General features: G+C 39.8%; 3 protein-coding genes across 4 annotated transcripts in view; 1 reads left to right on the top strand and 2 right to left on the bottom strand.

The window, feature by feature from the left end:
• The window catches only part of LOC134818419 (kynurenine 3-monooxygenase-like), a 927,626-nt gene that overhangs the window by 96,957 nt on the left and 818,080 nt on the right, over positions 1 to 12,589 (bottom strand). The window lies entirely within an intron of this gene.
• Positions 1 to 12,589, top strand: part of LOC134818418 (ATP-binding cassette sub-family F member 2-like) — a 58,820-nt gene that overhangs the window by 12,263 nt on the left and 33,968 nt on the right. The window lies entirely within an intron of this gene.
• LOC134818750 (uncharacterized) lies at positions 3,423 to 4,799 on the bottom strand. Its single transcript, XM_063828395.1, has one exon. It carries the CDS (start codon positions 4,797 to 4,799, stop codon positions 3,423 to 3,425), a length of 1,377 nt encoding a protein of 458 aa, XP_063684465.1.

Below are 12,589 nucleotides of genomic sequence, written 5' to 3'. Positions count from 1 at the left end.
TAGATCAGCACAAATTTCTAATAATTTAACGTTTTTATATCTCTCAAGCTATATTTATCACAAACAGAAGTGAGTTACTATTTTATGCTGTTAAATTTTATGATTTAAACTGCAGTATGATTGCTGATCCGAAATCCAATTTAAATCATATGTATGACATGATTTGAAACTTAGTCTACTTGAGGAGACTGCATGTGGATTTGTTCCCCATTAGCTTTGGTTTAACCTTATTCGTACCTCAATAAACGATAATCTCTCTCTTGGTCTATGTAATATACAGGGTGGCCTGACTAATCTGGCAAAAACTCTCGAACTACAGGAGCTAATATTTCGCGAAAAGCTTGACATAATTGGAATTAATGAGACAAACCTTATAGAGTAAAGATACAGTTAAACTGCGAAGGCACAACACCAAACCAACCTTACTCTATCTCCCAAAAACAACCTTCTCCTGGTCAGCCATGTCCCTCATCCTGCACTTGACCCCCGCAGAGGTCACAAGCCCATCGGAGCACAAATGAGCGAGAAACGGGGAAGCCTTAGCTACCGGGCTAAGGACTGCATCACTAGCAGCGAAATACGGATATACCCTCCCTTTTACATGCGTTCAACCGGCACCCGAACCACACGCTGTTTCTTAGACATAACTTCCCACTTACATCAGTGTCTTCTCGCATCAACTGGCATCGGCAAGTGGCGACACTGTGTAGACTCAACCCTGAGCTTGATCAGAATCTTCAGTCACAAACCTGACACCGTTTCGGGGCTTTCATTGCGATACGGTTTTCTGTCAGGTGCCCCAGCAGTCTCTCTTGGACCACCATCTGATCTGACAATCACCCGAGGATACCTGCTAGAGCTCGCGATTTACGACGAGTTAGCTTATGGCACCTCTGGCTGTTAGGTGAAGTCATAAAGCTCAAACAGCTCTCATCTCCCACTCTCTTTTCCTAGACAGCAGATAAATCCATCTTGAACAATGGGCTGCATCCTTCCCACAATCTCTGACCAACTTCTTGAGGGCTCTCCCAGTCAGACCAATCTTCCTTGATGCACACTCCAAACTTGCTGCGACCACACCTCTAGCACCAACCTCAACAGCAAAGCTGAAACATGACCACCCATTAGCTTGTATTTCCGCTTGTAGACTGTTATACCGATCAAGCTTCAGCTCATGGGATGCAGCTATTCTCTCTTCCGACGGTACTGTAAGCTCCCACCAGATTACTCTCTTGGAAGCTTTCGAGAAAAGAACCAAATCTGGTCTTAATCTGGTCGTTGCTATATCCGACGGGAGGAGGGTGAGAATCCCTGCCACGTTTTTGGTCAGTTTCGCCGGGGCTCATGTCTTTCCTCGAGGGAGCATTAGTGTCTACAGAAAAACTGACAAATCCTAGCGAAGTCCAATCCTAACCACATCTTCCATCAGAGGTGGTGCTTGGTCAGCTGGTTACTGAACGGATTGGCCTGGAGAATGGCATAGTCCTGTTACTCTCAAGTTAACCATAGAGGGGGACAGGCGCTGTTCGCTCACGGCTGGTTCTTGGAGCCAACACCCTCAGCCCCACATAAGTGGGAGCACTGTCGGTGGTGGCTCACCCAGATAACGGACAGTGTCTCTCCTTCTTTCTTCTTGGACTTGCATTGTTGCTGGCGAGTCAGCCAGTAGCAATGCAGCATCTCACTCACTCAATCACCTCAGCAATTCGGTCCTTTTTTTTTCATTTGCATTACTTTCGCTCATTCTCCTGTCATAATGCATTCTCTGCTACCATAATGCCTTTCTTACCACGGTGTAACACATGTTACACCTTGCGTCTTTCTCTAACACCATCATCATTTCAGCAACCTTGGAATTTCAACCCTACACAGGTACACAGCACTATGGATATCCACTCTCCACTCTACGGCGAACACAAAGCTAGAGATCTAATTAGGATTCGAGTACCCCGGCTACCCTTGTGACATACATATGTGGAAACCAGTTTACGCAGCAGTACATCAACACAATGGATCAGCACTACGAAATCTGATATCTGCATCATACTACTCCGATCCAGAAATCTTCGCTAAACCATCACATGAGATGAATAACTACAAGTTGGACTCCACATAACATTATTCCTTGTTCTGATCAGTCAATAAATGTAATCTGCATCAATTTTCCAATAATTACATCTTCTTACTAGTTTATTTTCCCTCTCAGGGCTGGAACGCAATGTTACAGCCCACTTTATAAATTACTAAAACTCGAGTTATTCCAGATTGACGACTTGACACAGATATTCATCAGACAACCTAAATAAAGGACTCCCACTCTCCAAACCAGTAGAGATCCAATCACTGCCTCCAGGGTACCCCTTCATCCGGTATTAGCAGTTCCTCCACCACCACCAGGTTAGAACACTCCCACTAATCACCCCTAAAAAACGAACCTACCGCCTTGCTCCACCAAACACAACTTCAATGAAATCCAGTTACTCAAACCAGTTAAATCCGTCCTTCAAATTTCCCGCATTAAACGTAACGCGCGAACGCCATACAACTCAAGGACGTAGCAACCTAATAGTCGTCATTTTTTAAACAGAAAATTTAGTGCGCGCGCGAGCCTGCGCGCGCACAAGCCTACGACTATTCCACGAGATTACGACAAATCCACATAATTGAAACGTTCCATCACTCCAGGTTGATCTGATTAGTATACTCAAGGAAGATGATACCAGATCAGTCCCGAACTTCGCCTCAGCATCATAGTGTCGATAAAGAGGATTCACAAACAATCGAGATTCACTTACAAATATTTGCTATTACTTTTTACAATTGCAGTTATATTCGTTGTTTTAATTATCTCCATCAACCTTGAATCTGTCACTGCCCATACTACATTCCCAAAATTATCTTAGCGCTCTTTCATCGTCAAACCCCACTAGTTCACTACATACGCCAACCAATAAACCTCAATTAGGATGGTTTTTGCAACACATTCTACAAGCTTAGAACTTATAAAGTAACAGCACCATCATAACCCACACATTACCTTCGCACAAATCAGCTATTCCCCATTCACTCACGAGCGTCGACATATCTCCGCATGTACATCTGTAAACTGGAGCGGCCCCCCGCGATGCGGAGCAGGTGAGCTACCTGGTTCGGGCTACTTCACTTATCAGAGTACGCTAGCTCCACAATACACTCGCTTCAAGCCCTCAGATTTGCACGCATCCATCACCTTCACAGGGCCGGCTGCCCACATCCTGTAAAATCCTGATTCTATATGCTCGCGGGGTCTATTACCTGTTTGAGCTCTATTATTACGCGCGCGTGCCCAGTGTACAGCCCACCGGCTTGCGCTGTCCTCTTGGCATTGTTGTCGCCTTTATGACCTTCAAATCTAAAAGTAGGTTGAGGGCACTACATGGGGTCTAGCGCTGCCCCGTGTCAAAATACATACATACATACATACATATATCCGACGGGAATTTCAGCTGCTCATCCAGGTCTGCTAATACTATCCAATCAGTGGCCCCACTCAGAATCCCAAACTCACTGACTTTCGACCTCTTCACCTCCTTAAACCTCCCTCCTGCTGGAACAAACTCAATGGCTTTCCGAGTGACACAAGAGCTCTTCCTCTTGTTGACTCTCCGCTCACAATGGAATTTCACTTGGTCTGCTATTTGTTTAAGCACCTTATCGTGGCGCCATCGGTATCTCCCTTGACTTAGTGCCACAGGACAACCAGCCAGAATATGCGGCACAGTTCCCAACTTGTCACCACACAGCTTGCACATCCCATCCTCATCCTCGCTCCACTTGGATGCTAAAGCTGGTGTAACAAGCGTGCCATACACAGCACTAAGCAGAAAACCGATTAATGAGTCCCCATACTTGAAGAGCGTGAGCCAGCTCATGTCAGTCCTTGTCACCAGCTCTCTCCAATTACCCCACCTGGACTGCATCTCCAACGTACCCAACTGCACCTCTCTTTCCTTCCTGATGTTCTCCTTAACCCTATCTAACACCTCCCTCTGCTGCTCCTTTTCTGACATCTTCTCCCAGGGCTTCTTCCAATCACCGAAACCAATTCCCGCTCTACTAAGAGGTTGCACCATACCTCGCACTGACTCACACACCAAGTCTCTTTCAGCTTCGTGAAGCTGAGCATCTGCCTTCCAAACTCTCCCAGACCGCACCTGGGGTTGCACCGCTCTGATCAAAGCATCCTGAGATGTTTGATATGACTGCAAGAGACGGCACTTTTCTACTTTCCAAGTGTCGGTTAGGCTGTCGATGGGGAGAGCAACACTGGATGAATGACTAAACAGGCAAGAGCTACTAAGCGTGTGTCCCACTCCTAGCCATTTTCTGAGATGACTGTTAGTTGTTTGCTCCCAGCGAGAAACAGTGCTGATCGGGATATCATAAATGGCAAGTGGCCACTTCATCTTTGGAAGGACCATATACTGATACCCCCAACATTTCTGCAGGCCGGTGAGGGAGCTAAGATCGAGTCTACTGAGGTATGTAACAAGATCCTCGTGTGTTTTCTCGATTATAGCTTTGTCCTTTCCTTCTGCCCGAATCCACCTCCCTAGAAACTTGATTGGTTTCTCAGATACATTCGGGATCACCTCCCCGCTAAGCTGCAACCTCGCCTGACTACCTTCTGAACTCTCTACAACCCACTCCACTGTCACTCCCTTCTGGTAGACTAGTGCCCTAGACTTAGACGACTTAAGCTTGAACCTTGACCACACAACGAACTCCTGATAAACATCAAGCAGGGAAAAGCTTGACATAATTGGAATTAATGAGACAAACCTTAAATCTAATATAGACACTAGTACACTTAACTTACCCTTAAACTTTGATTTTATAAGGTGTGATAGACCTAACGATAGAGGAAGAGGAGGGTGTGGTATATTGATCAACCAAAATGTTAACCACAAATTACTCAATTTAGATATAACCTACTCTGATATTTCTAAAATCGAAGCTTTATGGATACAACTCAAGGACGCCAATCTTTACATTTGCTGCTTCTACAGATCACAAAACTTTTGTCATCTAGATACTTTCCTTGATTATATGACTGAATGTATGATGAAACTTCAAGGTAAGAAAGTAATATGGATTGGCGATGTTAATGTTAACCAAAACTCTTTATCTGATCTAGATTATAAAAAGTTAGATATAACAATGAAGCTCTTTGGAATGATACAGACTGTTACAGGAATTACTAGAGTTGCAAACTTAGATGGTAGAATAACGCAGAGCACAATAGATGTTGTAATGACTAACTGTTACTCTAATTTCATAGAGTGTAAAGTACTTGATGATAGAATAGGAGATCACCAAGCTCTCAAATGTGTTCTCGACTTTAAAGTAAATAAAGCTAGTAAATTCCAGAAGGTCCTTATCAGAGACCACTCCTTAAACAATCTAAAAGCCTTAAGCTATTTTCTGGGATCCTGCAGTAACTACAGTAATATTCTAAGCTGTACTAATGTAGACCATGCCCTAGATGGACTTAATCATCACATCCAGGAATCGTATGACAATTACTGTCCACCTAAACAGATAAGATGTAATAGTAACTTTCTTTGTAATCCCTCTAAAGAACTGTTGGCAGAAATACGGAAGAAGAAGATGCTTTTCAGAAAGTATAGAAAGTGTTTAGGACAATTAAACAAATTCAAGTGTAATTGTATTAATGGAATATGTAAATGCAGAAAAAGTGAACTACATAAGAAATGCTCTACTTCGTGGGATAACTATCGTCCCCAAAGAAACTATGTGACAAAATTATCCAAAGAAAACAGACGTACAAATATTGTTCAGGACCTTACTGTGAAAAGTGCAAAAAACGATTTGAAAGGTATTTGGAAAACTATCAAACATGCTTCAAACTTACCTGGAAAAATAAGTAGCTCTTCCCCAAGCAACTTAAATGTTAACGGAGTTAACCTGCATTTTGCCACAGTTGGTACAATAATACAAGAATCGATTAAGGAAAAGGATTCAGACGACTTCCTAGAATATATGCCGCCTCCAACAGAGTGTAAACTCTCTGTATTCGAAGAGGTGACTGTTGAACAAGTAAAAGAATATATACTCAGTATACCATCAGATAAATCGATTAACGATATCATGCCCATTAAAGTATATAAGTATATTATTCCCCAAATCATCGATCCAGTAGCTCATATTATAAACCTTAGTATGAAAAGTGGAACAATGCCGTTGGCATGTAAAATTGCATCAGTCACCCCAATTCTTAAAACTGGTGACCCTAATGATCCAAATAACTACCGGCCAATATCCATACTCCCCCTACTTGGAAAATGCATAGAATATTTTGTTAACCAACAGCTTACAGAGTATGTTGAAACCAATAAACTGCTTACCAACCATCAGTATGGATTTAGAAAAGATCATTCCACCACTTTTCTAATGCTTAATCTATTTGATAAAATATTTACGTCTAAGGAATCACAGAAGAAACCTGCAATTGTATTCTTAGATATTAAAAAGGCCTTTGACACAGTAAGCCATAATATTTTATTAAAAAAATTAAGTATTATGGAGTTGATGGCTTTGTCATAAAGTGGTTCAAAAGCTACCTTGGGGACAGAAAGCAGCACACCAAAATACGTGGTAATGTAAGCACATCACTCCCTGTTAAAACAGGTGTGCCACAGGGTAGCATATTAGGACCAATTCTATTTAGTTTATTCATAAATGATCTCAGTAGAAATTGCACACAATCTACTGTTTACTTATTTGCAGATGACAGTGCACTATATTTTGATAACATTTCCCGAGGCATATATGAGAATGTAATTAAGGATATGAAAATTGTGTATGAATGGCTTAGAATCAACAAGCTGAGGCTAAATGCTGCAAAATCTTCATTCATTGTATTTGATAGATCACCTAATCTGGACACGTTGTCAATCCCTCTGGATTTGGAAAAAGAATGCCTATTTATAGAAGAAACTAAATCTCAAAAATATTTAGGTCTCATGATAGACAATTTATTGAACTTTCAAGACCATATTGATTATGTGAAATCAAAAATTGCTAAAAGAATAGGGGCATTATACAGGTCGAAAAATCTTCTTCCACTGAAATATAGAAAAATGTTTGTAAATGCTCTTATGCTCCCCCAATTCGACTACCTGGATATAATATGGTGTAGGGCTGCCAAAACCAAACTTAATTCTCTTGATATATTATACAAGAAAGTAGCAAAAATTGCTCTGGATGTTCATTGGCAGGAACCATCAGTAAATGTATATCGAAATATGAAGTGGTTACCCTTACACTTAAGAAGACAACTCCATCTATCAACGTATATGTATAAAATTCTTAATGAGGCTGCACCATCATCATTCACAGATAAATTGTCTTATGTATCCGGAGGATCATGTGATGCTGAGAGGTGCAACCTTTATATTCACAAATCCAGAACACACAAAACCTTTACATATTTAGGTGCAAAATGTTGGAATACAATTCCAGAGAACATAAGGACTATAGAATGTAGTGTAAAATTCTCACAATGTATGAAATCTAAATTTATGTCAGATGTAATTCAAGGAGTCTCATCCTATGAAATAAACAATAGTTTCGACTATTTCTACACTCTAGCTATGTGACAACTGAAATAAATTTTATGGTGCTGGAGTTTTTGTCGGGTGGAAAGGCCCCCTGCGTTATATATGACCTATTTCCAGAAGTATAGAACTTTAAACATCTCCTTTACTCGTTCCCATTTGTTATCATTGCCAATCTATTATTGTTCTATACTTCTCTGTATATAACTGTAAATAACATTACTAACGTAATCCCAAAGTGGGCATCTATGTAATCTTAATTGTTACCTTCATGCCCACAGTTCACTGTTAAATCATATCTTATTTTATCACTCATTAATTTATTACTCATTATGTTTTACATACTATATCCTTATGTCCCTAGAAGGGTGTTCTGCTAACAGTTTTCGACTGACTTGAATGTCCTGCACAGCAGATTGAAGCTTCTTAAATTATTTTTTATTCTTATTGTATTGCTGTGTAAATTTGATTCTAATTCTAATTCTAATTCTAAATATGGCCCCCAGAATATAGGTTTTAAAAAAAAATAGCGACCAAGATTCTGCATTTTCTCTGTCACCCTGAGCATTAAGGAATGTGGGGTAGTGATGAGAAACAGTTAAAGAACATATGCTGAAGAGATGGCATCATCAAAATGTATGAAGGTGGAGTATTTGAGGACGATTTTTGCATACCTATATTCTGGGGGCCGTAGTTTTTGATTTTTTGCTATTAAGTATACTCTAAACCATTTCAATTTAGTATCTGGAGCCATTGGCATCATCAATACAGTCTCAGCAACATATTCTGACTGCATTATATAACTGTCTGTGACAATTTTAGAACAACTTAGGAACAGATGTTTGGACCTATATTCTGGGGGCCCTGTTAAAAAATGGTATTTTTACAGGTGAAAAAAAAGTACACTTAAAAACCTAATAATTATTTTCAACTACCCAAGAAACATTTAAAGGGTTATTATGTACATATTTACAGCCCTAAACATGCTTAGAAGTAGTTTTAACACCTGTTTCTAAGTGCTCAAAAAACGACCTATATTCTGGGGGCCATATACCCGTATGACAGATCTGAAATAAAAAAATAAAATCCCTAAAAATATTTACACCCCAAGTTAAAAATATAAATACTTTATTTTTTAAAAATATATAAAATAAGGTGGTTGATCAGTCACTTGTGTCATTACGACGACGTCGTTATATCAAGTCAAAATATTCCCCAAAATAATTTAAAGACGATTCCCGATCGAAAACGTTTTGGTAGAAAAAGTTTCTCAAGTTACATAAATATCATTGGAAATGCAATTTTATGGATAAAATCAATAAAGCTTACAAGTAAATCCCAAAACAAAGTAACACACCCAACAATGGTTGAGATGTGATACATCCAAGCAGTCTAAGTCAACAATAATATAATGAGCTAATCTAAAACTAGCTCCAATGTTCATGTAACCAGACAGGTTCTACCAATCCAAAGAGTTAAGTAGGTTTCCATTCAGTCAGTAGTAAACAGTGAGGGACTTTATTACAGGCCTTTTTTAATCTCTAAAAAATTGTGTATCTAGAGCAAAACACACAGTTTTGCTAGTACTTTAGTTAAGCTTTCGAAATTGTCCCACATTCAAATGCACAGCGGGGTCAGCGGGGCCTTTCGTTACGCCACTGGCCTGAGCATGGATATAATGAGGGGTGTGCTAGTGACTCCTTTGCTGCTCGATTGGACGCTGATCGCCTCAGTAGAGGTAAAGAAACTGTCACCAACATAGCTAAGGGTGGGCTTAAGATCTCAGCTATACAGAAATCTATTGAGGCCTTTCATACAAAGAACCCTCTTGTGCAGGTAAAGAAACTGTTCTTAAGCTTCGGTGCCAACGACATCCGGTACTGTACCCAGGGTGTCAATCATCTCAAGACCCCTGTGAGTGACCTTATGAAGACAGCAAAAAAACTTTATCCAAATGCACGTGTTTTTGTACAAGCTATTCCACCAGTCCACCCCAACGGACAAGATAAAATCCCTGGTAATGTTTGTGCTATGAATAATTTGATCTTTGATCGCTGCTCTAGGCATAAACTGTTTTACCTTGATGTTTTTTGGGCTTTCTTAGACCGCTATGGAAACAGAAACGAGAGATTATTTCCTAAGTGTGACAATAGGGGCTTTTATGATATTCATCCCAGCCCCAAGGCTGGGATGCCAGTGTTGGCAAAGTTCTATCTCAGAATCATACACTCAAAGTGGTTTAATCCAATGGGATACTGATGTGGTAATCCAATTCAATATTTCAATTTTTCATTGTCTGCATCAGTATCCTATTGGATCTGATCATTTGGATGTTATTTATATGTATTCAAACGAAGTGATAGCATAATGTATGTTACTTCATATTATAGCACAATACCTAACAAAACACAACGGCGAGACACAATTCTGTTAATAATATACTTAAAAGTTCCATGGGAATATCGGCTCAACAACACCGTGTTGCAACTGGTATGTTTTCTAGGTATGTTATCATCAGTAAAAGTAATAGAGGTAACGGGGAAAATTTGTTGTCCTGTCTTCTGTCTCGTCATATGTTATGTGCTCTATTGGGTATATTTTATTTGTATGTTATTTTGTATATATTTTCTTTGACTATCGATGCTAATATACTCCCTGGTGCTCCCCTACAACCTAAAATACACTCTGTACCATGTTTGAGGTCATCCATAAATCTTTACTTTATGGTAATATTTTGTACCATTTTTCTCAGACACTTCAAACTTGTGTATAGGGGTGAGAGGGGCATTGGGGCAGCCTTAACTGCAATTTCTGTAAAATTGCTATCTACCACAAAAACTGAACTGTCACCTACCATGTCACCGAAACAGACTGTTAAGTTACTTTTCGGTATTACCAGCAGCTGGCTTGGGGTCATGTCTAGGTGTGGTCTGGTTTTTCTATCTCTCCTTAATATTTCCCTGATAGTAATTTGTAATTGTTCCTTACTGAACCCTGGACCAAATTTATCTGTTGTTTACAATAATGTCCATGGTTTCCTAAATACTCGCGATCTAGCATCAGGAACACCACCACTAAATATGACCAAGATACATGAATTTCATGGTTATATCTACAAACATAAGCCTCACATCATTATTCTAAACGAGACATGGCTGAAAAATTCCATTCTCAGTAATGAGGTGCTCCCTGACAAATACAAAGTATTTAGGCTTGACCGATCCTTAAGATCGCATCCAGTGGATGCAACCCAGCCCAAGAAATTCAGAAAAAACGGTGGTGGTGTTCTGATTGCCCATAGAACAGACATTGATATCTCTAGTCTAAAGTTTTCTAAGGTTAGTGTTCAAGCTGAATTATTATCCGTCATAATTAAGACTCAGTGTGGAAGAAACTTTTGTATATCAACATTCTATAGAGTAGGAACGCTTGGCTTAGATAATTTTGAATCTTTCAAAAAACATTTTGTTACTTTAGCATCTGCCAGAAAGTTGCAAAGACACATTCTGGTAGGGGACTTTAATTTGGCTTCGATTTCTTGGCCAGATGGTCAGTCATCTTGTCAGCTACACTCTAGCTTTGTAAATTTTCTCACTGATGACCTCGGACATACACAACTTATTAGTTTCCCTACTCACAAGTCAGGCAACACCTTAGATCTTGTGTTCACTAACATTCAGAACCTTATTAAGAATGTTAAAGTTTTAGATCAAAACGAAATGTGTATGTCCGACCACTTTTGTATCACATTTGACATTGATATTAAGACCAAGTATATTAAGCAGCCTAAAAGAAAGATCTTTAATTATAGTAAAGGTAATTTTAGGGGCCTGAATTCTGAGTTATTTAGCATCGATTGGGATAATATATTTGAGTGTAATGATCCTTATCTTGCCTGGAGTCGATTCAGAGGAGTTCTTGATGCAGCCTGTGACCGATGGATCCCTAAAAAGACCATTAAGTCTCAGTTCCAGCCCCCATGGTATGACTCCGAATGTGATCGCCTCCTACGAAATAAGGAGAAATGGAGAATAAGGCATAAGGGGAGCAACTCTGAGTCTCATAAACAAAAGTTTCGTGCATTTCGCACAAAATTTAAAAATTTGATGGACGAAAGAATGAGACTCAGTGTTGAGGATGACTCCGATGATGCTCTTATCTCCAAGAAATTCTGGACCTACGTTAAATCTAAATCAAAGTCAACCAGGATCCCTGAAACTGTCAAATATCATAATCGCTTTCGAAACAATCCATCTGATCAAGCTGCCCTTTTTAACGAATATTTTTATGAGCAGTTTTCTCAAGAGAGCGATTATGGCATTGACATAGATTTTCGTGATGACTGTTTTTCAAGTCTTGTGTTTAGTAGAGAAGATGTTCTGTTGATTCTTAAAAAGTTAAATCCTAACAAGGCCCCTGGCCCTGATGGGATTCATGGGAGAGTCCTCAAAAACTGTGCCCAAAGCCTTGCATACCCACTTAGTGTTTTATTTAACCTGTCTTTCTCGAGCGGATGCATACCCCCTGATTGGAAGCTGGCACTTGTAGTACCAGTGCACAAAAAGGGCGATAAGTCTTCGGTTGAGAACTACAGGCCTATCTCGTTAACATCTCTTGTAATGAAAGTCTTTGAAAGGTGCATAAAGACTGCATTATACGCTGCGTGTTCTGATCTGTTGGATGACCGACAACACGGTTTTGTTAATGAACGCTCATGCACAACCCAAATGATACCTTTCACAGACAATCTTGCACTTGCATTGAATAACAGGTCCAGGACTGATATAATATATTTTGATTTTGCGAAAGCCTTTGATAGCGTTTCGCATGACCTCATTTTAAGTAAATTAAAGAATATTTTTAATGTCGATGGACTAATGCTTAAGTTTATTAAGTCCTATCTTGAGGGGCGACAACAACAAGTAGTGATAGGAGGCCAAACGTCTTCTTCTCTACCAGTTCGGTCTGGT

Source organism: Bolinopsis microptera, chromosome 7 (assembly GCF_026151205.1).
Source record: "Bolinopsis microptera isolate Bmic1 chromosome 7, MBARI_Bmic_1.0, whole genome shotgun sequence".
Classification (NCBI taxonomy): domain Eukaryota; kingdom Metazoa; phylum Ctenophora; class Tentaculata; order Lobata; family Bolinopsidae; genus Bolinopsis; species Bolinopsis microptera.
Note: the sequence above shows the minus strand (reverse complement) of the source record. Positions and strands in the feature narration are given on the sequence as shown.